The sequence below is a fragment of the Heteronotia binoei genome, chromosome 1 (assembly GCF_032191835.1).
Source record: "Heteronotia binoei isolate CCM8104 ecotype False Entrance Well chromosome 1, APGP_CSIRO_Hbin_v1, whole genome shotgun sequence".
Taxonomy (NCBI): Eukaryota; Metazoa; Chordata; class Lepidosauria; order Squamata; family Gekkonidae; genus Heteronotia; species Heteronotia binoei.
The window spans coordinates 193294976-193312778 of record NC_083223.1 but is presented as its reverse complement, the minus strand read 5'-3'; the positions used below and the strand labels follow the sequence as shown (position 1 = coordinate 193312778).

General features: G+C 39.2%; 1 protein-coding gene across 2 annotated transcripts in view; it reads right to left on the bottom strand.

Moving 5' to 3' along the window:
- Positions 1-1145: 1145 nt before the first annotated feature.
- LIN9 (lin-9 DREAM MuvB core complex component) overlaps positions 1146-17803 on the bottom strand; it is a 42805-nt gene continuing 26147 nt past the window's right edge. Inside the window, exons 6-15 of one of the 2 annotated variants that reach the window (XM_060245547.1) lie at positions 16811-16936; positions 14496-14653; positions 13718-13851; positions 12194-12313; positions 11922-12023; positions 8840-8920; positions 6639-6764; positions 5500-5682; positions 3733-3830; positions 1146-2468 (exon numbers count right to left, since the gene is read on the bottom strand). In XM_060245547.1, coding sequence (XP_060101530.1) covers positions 2363-2468; positions 3733-3830; positions 5500-5682; positions 6639-6764; positions 8840-8920; positions 11922-12023; positions 12194-12313; positions 13718-13851; positions 14496-14653; positions 16811-16936 — 1234 coding nt within the window. In that variant the 3' untranslated portion in view covers positions 1146-2362. The remainder of the gene's footprint in view (positions 2469-3732; positions 3831-5499; positions 5683-6638; positions 6765-8839; positions 8921-11921; positions 12024-12193; positions 12314-13717; positions 13852-14495; positions 14654-16810; positions 16937-17803) is intronic. The other variant, XM_060245555.1, reaches the window with a different exon arrangement.

Genomic DNA, 17803 nt, shown 5'->3' with positions numbered 1-17803 from the left:
AAGGCCAACGCCATGCTGGGAATTATTAGGAAGGGAACTGAAAACAAATCAGCCAGTATCATAATGCCCTTGTATAAATCGATGGTGCGGTCTCATTTGGAGTACTGTGTGCAGTTCTGGTTGCCGCACCTCAAAAAGGATATTATAGCATTGGAGAAAGTCCAGAAAGATAGATAAATTTATTGTCATTGTTCTCAAAAAAGAAAATGAGAGCAACGAAATGAGGTGCAACTAGAATGATTAAAGGGCTGGAACACTTTCCCTATGAAGAAAGGTTGAAACGCTTGGGACTCTTTAGCTTGGACAAACGTCGACTGCGGGGTGACATGATAGAGGTTTACAAGATAATGCATGGGATGGAGAAAGTAGAGAAGGAGGTACTTTTCTCCCTTTCTCACAATACAAGAACTCGTGGGCATTCGATGAAATTGCTGAGCAGACAGGTTAAAATGGATAAAAGGAAGTACTTCTTCACCCAAAGGGTGATTAACATGTGGAATTCACTGCCACAGGAGGTGGTGGCGGCTACAAGCATAGACAGCTTCAAGAGGGGGTTAGATAAAAATATGGAGCAGAGGTCCATCAGTGGCTATAAGCCACAGTGTGTGTGTGTGTGTATATATATATTAAAAATTATTATTATTTTTTTGCCACTGTGTGACACAGAGTGTTGGACTGGATGGGCCATTGGCCTGATCCAACATGGCTTCTCTTATGTTCTTAGAGCACACAAAAGCTTACATTCTGAATAAAACTTTGTTAGTCTTAAGGGTGCAACTTGACTCTTGCTTTGTTCTTCTGTGATAATCACTGGTAAAGATGCATTGTAAAACCAGGCTTCCACAGGAGCCAATGACTTCAGACAAAAAAAATCCATCAAAACAGGCTATTACACAACCAAAAGTAATACAAATGGTAGGATTTATCAATAATTCTAAGCAAGTAAACCTAAGAGGATTTGACTCCATGAAGGCAAGAATATTTCATGGAGAATGTGAATAAACCTAGAGGATGAGCTATGTCAGTATTTCATTGTCAGGCATAAATATATTTGTAATATTATATCAAGTGAATATTAAAATTATCTGACCTCTTCAGGTGTAAAATGTTATGAAATTTGTATAAAATACTGAAACTTACATAAGTCAATGAGAATAAAAGATTTATGCATTTTTTAAAAGAACAAGATTTGCTAAATATAGACTCTGCAGTTAAGTTTTAAAGCAGCACAGATACAGACACAATACAGAAGCATTTGTAAAACTATACAAAATTTTAAATTGAAAATAATTGTTTACATTTTCTTTGTACATTAACATACAAAAGACCTCATTTCATGAGGCATCAAAGAATCAAACATTGTTACAGCTACCTGAAGATTCAAATCTGGAAACAATTTATTACACTGAAGCTTTACAAGACTACTAAATAAACAACTTAATACACACTTTTTACAAGATTGAAGTTTCTGTATAATCGCCTCAGATCTTTGCTGTCTGTATTTCTAGGCAATTCACAGGACTGGCTATTCAATTGCATTGCGAATACTTTGTAAGTTGCTTGATAACCAGTTATCTAGTTTAAGGTTGTGCAAACAAATCAGTGGAAAATATTACCAGTTATTTGTGTGAAATATCTTAACTAGAAAACCTTTTACCCATTCAAGAGTGGGAAAAACAATTCTTATCTATTTCTGGAAATTCAGCAGTCCTTTTCTATTCCTTCATTAGATTTCTTTTATAAGTTACGATAAATTAAACATTCAAGAAGATATTAACTGATTTACAGGACTCCCAGTATCCACAAGTGTACAATAGCTATTTAGCCACTAGCATCCCTCCGTATATCCCATTCTGTTGCTACTTTCCAGAAACAGGAATACAAACACTGCTTTACCAATCACCACACTGTTCAGAGACTGAAATTCAAACGCAGTTAACACACATTAGCATTAGGGTACTATAGTTTTCAGAACAAGAGACAGCTGCCCAGCCCCTTCTTTGTGTAATCTCCTGTTCATTGTTTTCAACACACCAGAATTTGTTGCAACTAAGTTTAAAATAAAATATTTTTCCTTTACATTTTATGAAACTTGTCTGTATAATGTTAAATTAAAACACTTGTACTTTTATAACTAAAGTTTAGCTGTTAAACAAGGTACTATATGTGCATAGCAAGTGATGAAGTCTATAGCAATGCTGGTAATTTTTTGCTGGTTTCTTCAGAAGCAGTACAACACATCTCAAAATATCCTTCTCATTTTCTATATTGTCCAGCAGCTAGGATATTTGGTGAAGCTTATAATGAGGCTTTTCCACAACTACATTCTGTACACTTGGACTAAGGTAAACATTTCTCGGTGTCAGTCTCTGTTGGTGTTATTTGCAGCAAAGGCATGTAAATTCCCCATCTGGCTAAGTCCACTCTGGATATGTGCAACATGGATCTCAACATTATTCTGAAAACAACTAAGGAAAGCAAAACAATGTATTATTTTGGCCATTTAAAAAAGAACACCATTTATATTTGACTTGTTTGTCAAGCCAGGTATTAAAATGAAACTGTAAGAGAAATAATACACACAATTTTTTTAAATTCAACTAACAATCACAAATATTTGGTAGTGATGGAGATTAAAGATCTCTCAGCAGATCTTTTTGACAGCAGAGTGGCTTGCTCTCTAGTGGCATAGCTATAATTATGAAGAGGCAGCCTTCACATGCTTTGAATTAAATACATAAAAATGCCCTTTTTATTGCTGGATAGTAATAAGGGTGTCCAAATTTCACTTTGTTGTGGATGTATTTTAAAATTCTGTATCCAACATAAGAGAGAGAGTTCCAAATATCTTTATAAATATAAACCTGTTATAAGCATACATGTGAGAAACCAGTAAGGACCTCTGTGGCAGACATCTTATTTTCACGTTCCTCTTTATTTTCTCTTTCTCTTCCATGAAGGCTGCCATAGGCTCACTCCTTTTCTTTTTTTATTCTTTCTTCTCTCCTTCCCACACACCAACCAAACTACCGATATCTTGCGTCCCCCCCGCCACTCACTAATCTTCAGATCCCCCTTCTTTCCTCCACCAAGCAATTGCTACCCAGGAAAACTGTGCCAGCTGCCAGGCCAGGCTAGTTACACAGTAGCAAGCAGCCATTCTTGGGTAAGGCATGCAAGTTGTATAGTATCAACTTGCCTGGGGCTGCTGCCAATCCTAGCCTTGATGACTCCTTTCTCAAAGTCCACAACAGTCCTGGAAAGGGCCCTCCCCTTTCTCCCTGTCTTTTACTGATAGAAACCAAGATTTGAAGGCTAGCAATAAATTGCGGTTGCCCAGCAACCCCACAAAGGCCATTGAAAAAGCATTCACTTCTAAAAGCTACAGATGCTGCTTCTATTATTAACCCCCCCCCCCCACATTTTCTTTTTTTTTTAGAATTTCAGATATTCCTGCAAACCTGGAGTTTTTTCAGGCCTGTAGAAAAATCTGTCTTGTCTGTTCATTGCTCCAGTCTGCAGACTGAAGAATCCACAGATCTGGCCATTTTGAGAATAAGATACATCGATGAATATAAAATGAATTATGTTTGCAAACATACAGATTCAAAAACCATATATACACCATCATACACGCTAAAACATTAAGAGAAAAGTGGACAGTACTTTGGTGGGTAAAGATCCTTGGGTTATATATATGAAATGTTTATTTAAATATGCACCGCACATTACCTGATATTTGAGGAATCTATGGAGTTCTTGATGTCATTTAATGAATCTGTTAATGACTTAAACTCAAAGGAATTTAGATCACCTCCTTCTGCTAGACACTGGAAAAATTAAAGATTAAAATGTCAAAAACTAATACTATATGTTTTCATTTAATACAGCAACCACACAACTACATTAGATCTTTTCATGTGTGCTATTAAGCAGGGTATATGTGACAGCATAGACAACTATAGGGGAACTGGCCAATCAGTCTGACCTCTGCCCTAGGGAAGATGCTGGAGCAGAATTTGAAGGGGTCAGTCTTGAGAGCATCTGAAGGACAGAGAACTCAGCAAGGATTTGTCGCTAACAGGTCCTACCAGGCCAACCTCGTTTCATTCTTTCATCAAGTGACAGGCTTACTGGATTGTGGGAACACCATCAACATTATTCACGTGGATTTCAGTAGAGCTTTTGATAGGGTTCCCTGTGATGTTCTGATGCGCAGAGTGGAGGAATGTGGACTGGAATCTAGGATAGTTAGGTGGATAGGAATCTGGTTGGAGAACTACACCTAAAGTGTAGTTGTCAATAGTATTTCACCAGATTAGAGGGAGATGTCCAGTGGGGTACCATAGAGCTTGATTCTAGCTCAGATATTTATAAATAATCTGGATGAAGGGGGGATGGACTACTCATTAGTGCAGGTGACATCAAATTGGGAGCAGTAGCAAACACCCTGGAAGACAGAGGTAGAATTCAACGAGATCTGAACACACTGGAAAACTGGGCAGATGTGGAAAAAGATGCAATTCAACAAGGATGAGTGCAGAGTTCTATATCTGGGTAACAAAAATGAGGAGCATGCATACTGGAGTGGGGATACACTTCTAAGTAGCAGTGTGTCTGAACAAGAACTTGGGGTACAGGTGGGCTGTAAGCTAAATATGAGCAGAGTTTGATGAAGCAGCAAAAAAGGCTAATGCCAAACTGGGGTGTATCAACAGAGGAATAACATCCAGATCGCAAGATGTCATAGTCCTGCTGTACACTGCATTGGTCAGGCCACACATGGGGTACTGTGCACAATTCTGGAGGCCTCACTTCAAAAGGATGTGGATAGAATGGAGCATATGCAATGAGGATGATCAGGGGCTTGGAGACCAAGTGGAGGTTTGGAGACTTGGCAATGTTCAGTCTGGAGAAGAGGAGGTTGAGGAGGGGCATGATTGCTCTCTTGAAACAGGGGTTTTTTTTGTAGCAGGAACTCCTTTGCACATTAGGCCCCAATAAGAGCTTAGAGGGCTCTTAATACAGGGCTTACTGTAAGCTCCAAAAGGATTGGCTACATTGGGGTGTGTGTGTGGCCTAATATGCAAAGGAGTTCCTGCTACAAAAAAAGCCCTATCTTGAAGTATTTGAAAGCTCCCCCTCACTGGCAGTCTTCAAGCAGCATTTGAATGTACACTTGTCAGGGATGCTTTAGGCTGATCCCACACTGAGTGAAGGTTTGGACTAGATGGCCTGTATGACTCCTTCCAAAACTATGATTCTTCTGCTCATAAGCTTGTGTATCAACAGAGCAAAAACTAACCAAGAATGCTGCTTTGGGTTTTGTGGAAAGGTGAGATATAAGTATTTTAAATAAATAAGAACAAGGAGGGATGATAGCCACTGATTCCCTGTTCACAATATCCCTAAAGGCTCCACAACCTTTAGAAGCAATTTTTCAGGGGGCATGTAACTATAGCAAAAGATGTGTATGTTATCTCTCTAAACACTACTTACCTTAATCTGTAGCAATATTGCCGTAAGTCTGGCAATCAGATCTGTTAAGTTCTCATTTTCAACACAAGGCTGTCCTGTTGCTGATGTATTTGATTGCCTCACAATCTCCTGAGCTTCATCCTCACATCTCCGTCTCAGATCTGTTGGATGGTCTGCAGGCTGGAGGCCTTGCTCTGGTGCAAGCTGTGGTGATTATTTAAAAAAAAAAAGATGATTAAGGCTTTAACAACTGTTGTGTCTGTAAACAGGTAACTGAATTTTAAAAAATTAATTTCACAGATAGCTAAGTAATAAACATTTCTTACTTTATGGGTTGGAACTTAAACTGTTGCTCATGGAGCGTGCTTGTAGAAGTGGATCTTCCCCCTTCCACAACAGCCCTCTAAAACCCCCATGGACATTAGGCACACGAAGGAGGAATCATTCAAAATTGTCCCCATCTTGCTCTTTTGCTGCTGGAGGACATGTGGCAGAACAAGCTTTCACTTGGCACAACAGCAAGACTGAGGGCATTTTGCCCATTTCTACTCATCACTGGTTAGTTTTTCCCCAGGAGACTCCTGCAACTCCCAGCAATGCCTTTAAGGAGGTTGCAGAGAGCTGCTGTGGGAAGGCAAACATGGGGAAACATCCTCCAGTGCATTTTCTTATGAACCATAAGATCCAACCCAAAGTTTTTAGTTCAATGACTCACCAATACCGTTGCTAGGCCACCTGTAATGACCAGAAATGTGATTCTGGCATTTCCAGCATTCTTTGGCAGGAAGAACAACAAATAAATACATACATACATAATCTGAGACACTGGGTTGGAAATATCTCCACTAACAGATTTTGTGTTGAATCCCTCTTTCCACTGTGGAGTCCTGTCCCTCAGGAGCTGCATATTAGAAAGCCTTTGGGGTTGAAAAGATGGCAGAGGCATGGAAACCCCATTCTACTGAGAATTCTCTACTACTGGATATACCCATAATAAGAAGTAGACAATATTCCATGGCTTCACCATGGGCTGGGAGACAGGAGTAAAAAAAAAAAAAATCTTGTGATGTTTTGAAACATGCAGGTGAAGAACCTTTAGGACTTATTTATAAAACTGATCTGGTTAAGAAGAGACCCCATATAGAGTAGTTTCATTTTACCTCATAACAATACTGTTGCACTTTGTGCAAAACTTTGTTTAGGTCCTTATTCAGCTGCTCAAGATCTAAAACAATAGTTGCATATCTTCGCTGAAATTCAATGCTGATTGGCATAGAATAGGATTTCTGTACCGTAAAAAGAAAGAGAAAAAGTTTAAGGCAATAACTTGATATATTTGCTGTACTTTAAAAAGTTTGTTGACACAGAATAATTCCATATTACATTTTGGAATAATTCCTTTATGCTAGCTAACACTTGAACATGGTATCAAAGGTAATTTCAATTATTTGCATTATGGGGTGCAAGAAAAGAAATCTGAGATTATATCCTCAACCACAAGACAAGAGTCCTCTTCTTGGACAATGCCAACAAACAGTTACAAATCAGCTGCTGCAACTAAATTGAAGTGCTGACACAGGTGATGTGTAAGCAGATATTTAAGTTGTTTTTTTTTTTTTTAAACTTTATTTTACTCTGTATATCAGTCAGTCTGAGGGTCAAGAATGATATGTTTGGCTAAATGAAAATTGGTTAATTCCACTGACTTCCACAGGAGTGCATAGCTTCCTTGAACATTTGTGCAAGAGAGAGAACAGATAATTGGACTCCTGCAAATTGTCACTGGGAAGCAGCACCCATGTTCATGGAGCATCTCACACTTCATAGCTGCTCCATGTATGAGATGAGGTACTGCAGGTCTGGCCTATAAGAACACCACTATAATAGCGTGCCTTGTGGTCTCACTGGATCGCTTCTATATGCGGCTTATGGCTACCCCAGCCCCTCTGCCGCCGCAGTTCTTCCTTTTGAATTTTACCTCACGACTATGAAACTCAAGGGGTGGGTTTAATATGGATTTCTCACTTCTAGTCTCTTTGGGGTTTTTGTTTTGCTTTCAGATGGATATAAACTCAGTTTGTAGGGGACCACAGCAGCTTTGATAGCTTTCCCAATATACTGGCACCAGAGAACTTTGAAGTAAACCACAGAAATTTATTAACATACACACACCATCTTCAACTGGGGAATGGGAAATATATACATGGGCTATATTGTATCTCAAGCAGTTAACAGTTTCTTCATAGTTCAGGCTTTATAATATCAAGTTCACTTATGTCTCTCAGGTTTCACAGATCATGCAGCTTTCACCCTCCAACACTATTCTGGGTTGGCCTCTTGGGTATAATGTGCCAAGTCTCTTAAGTCGACTGGTGTCTCTTCTCCCAGCCCTTCAGACTTCTAGACCCACATTTTTCCCTCAACCACCTCTTTAGCTCTTAAGAGAAGTGACTCTGTGTCTGTGACCTCTCAGGTCTTTTACTGTGACTCTTCTCTAGTCACACACAGCCTCGTGGCTGTCTAAATAGAGTGAACAGTGAGCTTTGCTTCTCTCGAAGACTCTCCTCAGCTCCTGTCTCAGCTCCTTCTCAGACCAACTGCTCTCTTCAGCAGTCTCCCTCAGACTCTGTCTGACACTAACTGCCCTCAGCCGTTAGCTGTCAATCACCTCTGAGAGTTCCGAGCACTCTGGCCCCCATCCTCAGATTATCTGACGCAGGCTCTATGCGTCCTTAGTTTTCTTGTTAACCCGTTCATTACCGTCACAACCACCAATGGCCTACTGCACTACTCTGTGGCGATCCTGAGACCTCTGAGTATAGCTAACCACCAGAATTTAAATTGCTGTCTGAAATTATGATAGTAGCACATGCAAATGTTTTAAATTGTTTTTATATTCTATGTTTTTATTTTTGTTTATTGTATCGGTCACACTAATGTGTTAGTGTCGACCCTTGGTTTGTGAGCCGCCCTGAGCCTGCCTTTGGTGGGGAGGGCGGGACATAAATCAAATAAATAAATATATCAAGGAAATACTCCTTTTAGATGCTATAGATTAATCTTTGTTTGCACTATATAAGAAGCATACATCTACACAATTTGTTCTTGTCATCAAGTCAAGCCGACTTCTGGAGACCCTGAATGGGGCCTGAAAGTGGCTTGCCATCACTTGCCTCTGCACCACGGCCCTGGCATTCCTTGGGGGTCTCCCATCCAAATATTAGCCAGGGCTGTCTCTGCTTAGCTTCCAAGATCTGACAAGATTGGGCTTACCTGGACTATCCAGGCCAGAGCACATCTATACAATTGATAAAATACTATGTACTCTGTATGAGCAACTGAAGCATGTGTATGTACTTGCCAGTTTTTCCGCTTCTGTGTTCATTTCCCTGAGCTGCTTGATGTGTTCCTTCTTAATCATAAGGATTTTTGATAATCTGGTCTATAGGGGGAAAAAAGAGAAGAACATAACCATTTTAACAGGTCTTGAATATGTTACAGAAGGGGAAATCTATCAGGCTAATATTTTAAATGATAACTGGCTGCACAAAGACTGTAACAGGTTCTGTTTTTTTCCATCAATGTTTTCAAAATAAATGCCAGTGTAAAATTTCCAAAAACCATCCAACAAACAAAACAAACAACGCCCCCCCCCAGGAAGTGGGTACATGATCATCTACAAAAAACCCACTGAGGAAGTGGGTACATGGGGTTGCCTTGGCATTATCATTATTTTCCTCACAGTGCTTGGTCATGCATCGACAGCTGAACTTCCGCTGGATTTGAGCAGTAGTCTCATACAACCAACAACCAGTTGCCCTCAAGGGCCAAGGCCTCTCCCTGATGTTGCCACCTGGCACTGGGATTCAGAGATTTTCTGCCTCTATATATGGAAGTTCCCTTTACTCATTACTGCTAGTAACTATGGATGGCGAGTAAACATTTGAGCTAGAGCACCCATGCCATTGCCTGATCCTCAGAAATCCCACACATGGTTTTTCTCCCTCAAGAGAAAGCACACCAGTAGGGCCTTCTTAGAACAGGACATCAGCAGAAACATCCCCGCTCAAATACGATTTCTCTCATGTGACTAGGCCAATGAGGCCTCTTTCCATGGTGATGCCAGGACTCCCTATAAAAACATAATTTTAAAGCAAAAACATGAGAAATCTGAAACTCCACAAAAAAAGTGGAAGTTTAATGTTATCACAAATGCATGTTTCAGGTACCATAAAAACGTATATTCTAATAATCACTCTGATCCTGAGAATCTGAGATGCTTAATGCTAAAAGGGAAGAAAGGATCTTATACTTTTGCTCCGTGCATGCTTCTCTCTGGGTGTCATGGAAATGGTCCTCCACTGCAGGACATGTTCCTCTTATACCAGGAACCTTATGCATCCTTGAAAAAAATGGTCTAGTGCAAGTTAAAGTGCCTAGCACCACAGGAAGCAAGCTCTGTATTGGAGGATTGCCTCTGCAGAGCCTGGAGAGATGAGCCTGCAGAGCAATGTCATAGATCTGAGACAAAAGCTGTCGCCTCTGGTGATAAATATAGTAAATTTAGATCTAACTTGACAGTTCCCAGATTCATTTCCATAAACAGGGACAAGCTATGAAATTAGTCCCATCAGCGCATGAGAGTTTACAGTGCCAGCTTAAGCGCTTCCTAGGTCAATGGGGTTAAAAGGGTGTATCCCAGATCTGGGTGGCTCTGTTATATTTGTTTTTCTTAAACAATAGAACATAATATATGGCAAAAATGAACAGAAGCATCAAAGCCATTTGTAACCTATAAGAACTCAGGGGGAAAATTCCACTGGGCTAGCATACTGCCTTTTTGTATGAGCCCAAGCTAGCATAAGCCCCTTTTGGGGTCCTAAGAAGTCTCTGTATCCCAGACATTATAATTAGTAATCAAAATTCACTGCAAGCCCATCGGTAGAAACATCCCAGCTCACACATTACTTCTCCCATGTGACTGTGACAGATGTTCAAGAATGGGAGAGGGAGTTTTTCAATAACAATATTTACCCAAAGGCTACTTTCTATTTTCTATTGCCTGGTCACACTGAATTCCAGTGCAGTCTGCCTTCTTATCCATCATGGTCTGCATATGTTCCAGTGACATGAACATTCACTGTATTACTGTACAGTTTCTATCTGCTGTCATGCAAAGCCATAAGACACACAAAGAAAAAAGATGATGATGATATTGGATTTATATCCCGCCCTATACTCTGAATTTCAGAGTGGTCACAATCTCCTCTTCCTCCCTGCCCCCAACAGACACCCTGTGAGGTAGGCGGGGCTGAGAGAGCTTTTTACAGCAGCTGCCCTTTTAAAGACAACTCCTGAGCCAGTTTGGTGTAGTGGTTAAGTGCGTGAACTCTTATCTGGGAGAACTGGGTTTGATTCCCCACTCCTCCACTTGCACCTGCTGGAATGGCCTTGGATCAGCCATAGCTCTGGCAGAGGTTGTCCTTGAAAGGGCAGCTGCTCTCTCAGCCCCACCCACCTCACAGGGTGTCTGTTGTGGGGGGAGAAGATATAGGAGATTGTAAGCTGCTCTGAGTCTGATTCAGAGAGAAGGGCAGGAGTATAAATCTGCAATTCTTCTTCTGTAAAAGCTATGGCTGACCCAAGGTCATTCCAGCAGTTGTGTGTGGAGGAGTGGCGAATCAAGCCTGGTTTTCCTAGATAAGAGTCTGCGCATTTAACCACTACACCAAACTGGCTCTACACCAAGCAGGCACTATTGTTCTCTACTGTTGCATGAGGGACACTGGACTGCATTACTGAGAGAAAGCATGCCTGCTTGGTCTGGAGCATAGTAAAATGGACAACAGTAGAGACTGAGAAGAGTGATGTGATGGGGTGGGCAATAAGTAACACTGTAGGGGAAAAAGCAAAAGCTAAAATAAAAATTTAAAGATTCAAAATTCAACTTTTGCTCAAAATAAGGTTAAGAAAGAAAAGCAGCCTGAGCCAAGTAGAATAGAAGAGTATGCTATACTGCAGCAGCAATTCTGGGGCTGAGCAAATTGTATTACCTAGCTGTTTAATCACAGGGTTAATTTCTGTATATCAAAAAGGATTTCAGCAGCTTTCATTTCAAATATATTATTCTTGCACAAGTAAAATTTAATGAGAGATTAAAATGAAGTACTCTATTATTTTAATATTATTTCAAAAGAAAACTGATGTGCAATCCTATCTATATACATCCAGAAGCAAGTTCCACTGTTTAGCAGGGCTTATTTCTAGGACTACATCCTTGGTGGGAAAACCCTGAATCAGTTGGTAAAGATGAGAGAGCATGACTAGGAGGAAATAGATCCAAAGTGCTGCATATTGTTTTTCATGCTTGAAAACTGATTTATCTATTGATGAAGTTCAAAAAAAAGATAGATAAAAGTGAGACAAAAGCAGTTGACACTCACCACTTGGATAAGGAATTCTACTGGAAAACCACCTAATGTTTCGCTATCTGAGCCTGAAATTTTGTTTTTCCAAGAAGACTGTCCTAACAAAGGGTCACTTTCCTATACAAGAAAGAAAGTTGCATTTAACAACTTATTTCTAAAAAAAAGATTTGATAAAGCTTTAAACTTGAGTTAACCACATTTCAGAAATTCATCAAACTGATATTCTCATTTCCTTCAGTCCTTTAAAATTCTGAAAAATGACTAAATGAGACAAAATTTCCACTTACTGTAATTGGTGACTGAAGGGAAGGCGTATAATGTAACCGAGGAGGAGTCATAAAGAATCTAGAAGGCCGCTGTTTTTGTCCAAAGGCAGCAATTGGCATGGTTTCATGAGGTTCATTACTCTTATACCACAAAGGAAAACAAGTTTCACAATTATTTTAAGCACTAAAATTTTATTTTTACTTTTAATTTAAATATTTTAAGTCTTGGATCCCACCAAAAATCTCCACTAATTTACATTTATTTATTTATTTAGTGGACTTATATCCCGCCCTTCTCACCGAAGTGTCTCAGGGCGGCTCACAGCATAATAAGTCATACAATTTGATTTAAAACATTTACAAATACAATTAAAACCATAATTAATAAAACAAGATAAGATAAAACCAGCGGTCTATAGAAGCATTTTGTTCCATCCAGAGATGTTCTCATTATCAGTTAGGTGTTATAGGCCTGCCGAAAGAGGGCTGTCTTACAGGCCCTGCGGAACTGCCCTAGGTCATCATGAAGCGTGACTTTTTCACTTTCCCACTGCTGCAAAATGCCCCCCCATACTGTCCCCCCCCCCAATGCTGGGGGCTGAGATTCCCTGGGAACAAGATGAGAGGAGAATCAGCACTCCTGACATACAAAAATATGTAGAAATGATCAGTGGGATTCAACCCTAACTTTGGATTTTAGACAAAATATACAAAGGAAGTTATTTTGAGAAGATGTGTTAAATCTTATTAAGCTTTTATTGTACAATGAACACTATTTTATCATCTAATAAGACCCCCCCTTTTAAACAAAGTAGAAGGTACTGTGTATTTTTTCTTTCAGCTTGGAATCAGACTAAGGCTACAATTCTATGTACACTTACTTTGGCACAAGCTCCACTGAATTCAGTGGGACTAATTTTTAAACAGACATGCCTAAAACTGAGCTGGACATACTTATAATTCCAGAATGTCTAAACTAAAAGGAAATTGAGTGCCCTTCTAACAAAAGAATTAACGTGTGTTCCTTTATTACTCTCACATGCTGCACAATATGAAGTATAGTGTTGATTCACAAATCTTATAATTTTTGGCCCTCATTGTGGATTTACAGTTTTTAAAATAAACATTATATGAGAAAAGCTCTTACATGTGGTGAGAGATCTGGAGTCAGTATACCTGTTACATGGCTATGCTGGGATCTGAATTTCTCTAGTCAAACATAACACTATTCAGCAGCTTTGAATATGTGTGTATTCTTATTAGCAGACAGTCGACAAGAGCAGCTAGTAAATGCAATGAAGACTGAACAACTGCTTGACAGTAAAATTTTGACCATCAACTAAACAAGCAATTCTTAGTAAAGTTTTTCAGAGTCTGTACAAGATACTGCTATTTTTCATATGTATGACTTGCATATGGAAAGATTCTCTATGTCTTACAAATGGTATCATCTGTATTTTGTTCCTGACATTAAAAATGGTAAAATGTATTATTTTCAGAGAAAAACAGTTGTGCGCTCTACCACTTTCTATAGATAATACTTACAAGGACTTCATAATCTGGGATTGTGTGTGTTCCGAGCCCTGTCCTCTCAAAAGTTACTCTGTAAGTAGCATTAAGAGTGTCAACAGCATCTATTTGTCCAGTGAAGAGTCCATCATGGGCACCACGTAACCTTGCTGAGATCAATAATAAATATCACAATCTTAATTTGAAGAAAATAAATCTAGGTGTCTTTGAGGGCTGGCTTTACATAGCTATCACATACATTGAAGTGATGCATTTGTGTACTAAAGACATCAAAATGCAACATCAAACTTTCAAATTGAAGATGAATTCTGTGATTGGTGCAGCTATGACAATGAAACAATTTTGAATATTATATACTTTTTTCTTTTGCACAATTTATAGTGCCATCCTAAATAGAGTTACAGGCTTCTAAATCCACTGACTTAAGTGTACTTAGAACAGTGCACCTCTAGGGGCTGCATTGATGATCTGCTGCTTTGAATCATAGGGAACTGGCAAGTGCACATGTGCCTCCTCCTTCCCACGAATGCTGCTGTGTTAGCTTTAAAGGAAGGATAAGAAACTTTCTAGCAGCATTGGAGGATGGGTACAGAGCTAATTTTAAATACTTGGAGAGAGGCAGGTCATTCCTGAGTGCCCTTCTGCTCGCTCCTGCCTTATGATATCTTGCTCTATGGACAACCCAGTACCAAGCATATAAAAAGTATACTGCTTCAATTATTTTCAAGTTAACAACTTTAGAACTCAGGAGCAACCAAAAAGTCTTATTTCCATGAAGAGAGGAAAAAGGTACCTGTTACTTTTGTTCCTATAACTAGTGGCAGTGGGATTTCTTCAGGAAGATCTTTAAACTGGGATATGTCTGCCACCTTCCGTTGCTGCAGAAGTCTAATTTTTTGTCGTTTCTGTTTTAATGCAGATCTTTCCTCTTCAAAGAATGCAGAAGAACATCTGCAAATAAGTAAGTAGAATTTTTTTCATTTGCACTTGTTATCATATATCTAATTCTGAACCTGGCCAGGTACACAGAAAAGGCATTTGTCGACAAACCCACAGGAGCCCCCAGGTTAGCAGAGATGTTTTAAGGAAAAGACCAAGATCTCTCTATGCTATGTTGTGAGAGTCTGGCCAATGTTTTGAGAAGGGAGGCACTCCCCCTATGAGTCTTGTGGATCTGCTGCCTGTTTATTCATATATCCCAGAGTTTGTTTACCCAAAATAAGACACAGAACTTTTAACTCATTTTTACATTTTAAAAAATTCAGTCATGAGAGACTCCTGCACCACTTCATAAAGTTGAAGTGTTTATGATGTGAAAACAAGTGCTTGTCTTTCCCTGTGTCTTAATGATGATACAGAGAAAATATAGTTCTCAGTATTTATATCCCACTTCCCATAGAAAAAATTATGACTAGTTTTGAGAACCAAGAGTAAAAATATTCAATAAAAAGTGGATCCAGGTACCATTGCCTGGTTATTTCCAGCCCTCCTAATTTACAAATGCCAGTAGTGTAAAGAACAGTGGAACACACCATGATAACAATACAGGGGGATGGAATATATCTACACAGTCCTTTAGCACTTACACTGGCTGGCTGTTAGCTTCTCTATCCAGAGAAGAAGAAGAAGAAGGAAGAAGAAGAAGGAAGAAGAAGAAGAAAAAGAAGAAGAAAAAGAAGAAGAAGAAAAAGAAGAAAGAAGAAAAAAGAAGGAAAAAGAAAAAGAAGATGGAGATGAAGATGAAGATGGAGATGAAGATGAAGATGGAGATGAAGAAGAAGATGGAGATGAAGAAGAAGATGGAGATGAAGATGGAGATGAAGATGGAGATGAAGATGGAGATGAAGATGGAGATGAAGATGAAGAAGAAGATGAAGAAGAAGATGAAGATATTGGATTTATATCCTGCCCTCCACTCCAAAGAGTCTCAGAGCGGCTCACAATCTCCTTTACCTTCCTCCCCCACAACAGACACCCTGTGAGGTGGGTGGGGCTGGAGAGGGCTCTCACAGCAGCTGCCCTTTCAAGGACAACCTCTGCCAGAGCTATGGCTGACCCAAGGCCATGCCAGCAGGTGCAAGTGGAGGAGTGGGGAATCAAACCCGGTTCTACCAGATAAGAGTCCGCTCACTTAACCACTACACCAAACTGGCTTAAGTGTTAAGTGTTAATGCTTACCTAGCCTCAATAGTTTGGGTTCTGCATAGCTTATGAATCTTCTAGTGGTTTGCATGCGTTTTAAAGGACACCAAAAGGCACTCTACTTAGTATCTCCTAAGATGTGAAACTGGCTGCAGGACCTAGCAAGGATTTCATTCTATTAAAATTAACTATTTACAGGGCCTTGCATAAGTTCATGCTTTAAAACTGTAAGCAAGTTTTTTATTTAAGTCTGGTTTTAGCAGTCTTTAGTATATTGGCAGCTTGGACTTACTTGCTGTTTATTGGCTCTAAATTGGCAGCCTAGATTTACTTGCTTGAGTGATCTGAATTTCCTCTATAGGACTGCTTCATCTTCATAAAGGTACATTGTTGTAATGGGTTTATTTTTGGAATGTCTGCACTGTTGAAATTTGCTCAGGCTGCTTACTGGATTAGATAAGCAATGTTATCAATAAACATAACCCAACCACTGTAGGCACCTTTCTGCTGCTGCAGAATGCTGTCAATGGCATTCTTTGTCACAAATTGTGTAGGATGATCTGTTGAGGGGTGGATGGTCCTGCTTTTTTGGGGAGGACATTTGAACTAGAATGCTCTTTCAATCCTATTATTCTTAGATCTCAGTCTGGGCAGACAAAAGGTTTTGTAACTCACAGCGCTAAATCTTACCACACAATCACAGTGCAGCAGCTAGCTACCCTAAAAAAATCATTTGGATCATAGAAGGGATACAAAACTTGCATATAGTTGGTGAAAAACAGATGCACTTTTTTGTTCTCAGTTATAATGATATATTGCATCCTGTATTTTATACACCAACCACAAACTTTGAAGAATGAAGTAAGAAAGCTTCAAATAAAAGTCACCATTAAGCACACACACACAAAATGCACTGTCTAAAGATGTTTCACTTGTTCAAAGATACTCTTAACTTCTTTTTTTTACCTCCGTGGTTTCCCCATTAATCGTCTGATTTTTCCCCATTCTACTCTTGTTAATTTTCTAGTTTTCAGATTGGGAAATGATTCTTTCAGGCAAACACAGAAATCATTATCACCTTCAAATAGTGGCCTGTTAAAAAACAATTGACATTTTGCTGTTACTCATTCAAGTGCTTTCAGAAAATTAGAAGACAATTTCATTTCCACATACACTCTATAATTTCCTTTAAAATGTTTTTTAGAAGAACTACAGTCAGTTATTAAATGGATTCATGGTCCAAAACCAACTACCCTTTATTATAACTAGAAAAACACAAAGGTAACATTTTATGACTGAAAAAAACTATAAAAGTTGAGACAGTCAATTTAGAAATTAGCAGCCTATTATATTTCGAAAAGCTATTGGTATTACAGGTAAATTCAAGTTACAGTTCAACTCTAATGGTACAATCCTATGCAACATTAAAAAGGTAAAGGCAGTCCCCTGCACAAGCACCAGTCGTTTCCGACTCTGGGGTGATGTTGCATCACGACATTTTCACGGCAAACTTTTTATGGGGTGGTTTGTCATTGCCTTCCCCAGTCATCTACACTTCCCCCCCAGCAAGCTGGGTACTCATTTTACTGACTTCAGAAGGATGGAAGGCTGAGTCAACCTTGAGCCAGCTACCTGAACCCAGCTTCCACCAGTCTAAACCTCACGGACTTAGACTGTAGTAAGTAACTCTGCACAGTACTGCATTGTGACTTCAATAAAAACAGCGAGAAGAACCATCATATTCCTGATTATTCTCAGGCCTACAATAATTGTCTCACAAATGGGAATCTAAAGCAAATGAGAAATAATTTCATAACGTGTTAAAATTTATAGCCAAAATCAGCTAAAACCAGACCAAGAAGTTAAACTGTTTAGCAAGTGTGTATTCAATGAACTGGAACAGAAATAGCAATTATTTTCTTATCCCAATTAAAATCTATAAGTGTGAACTACTTATGC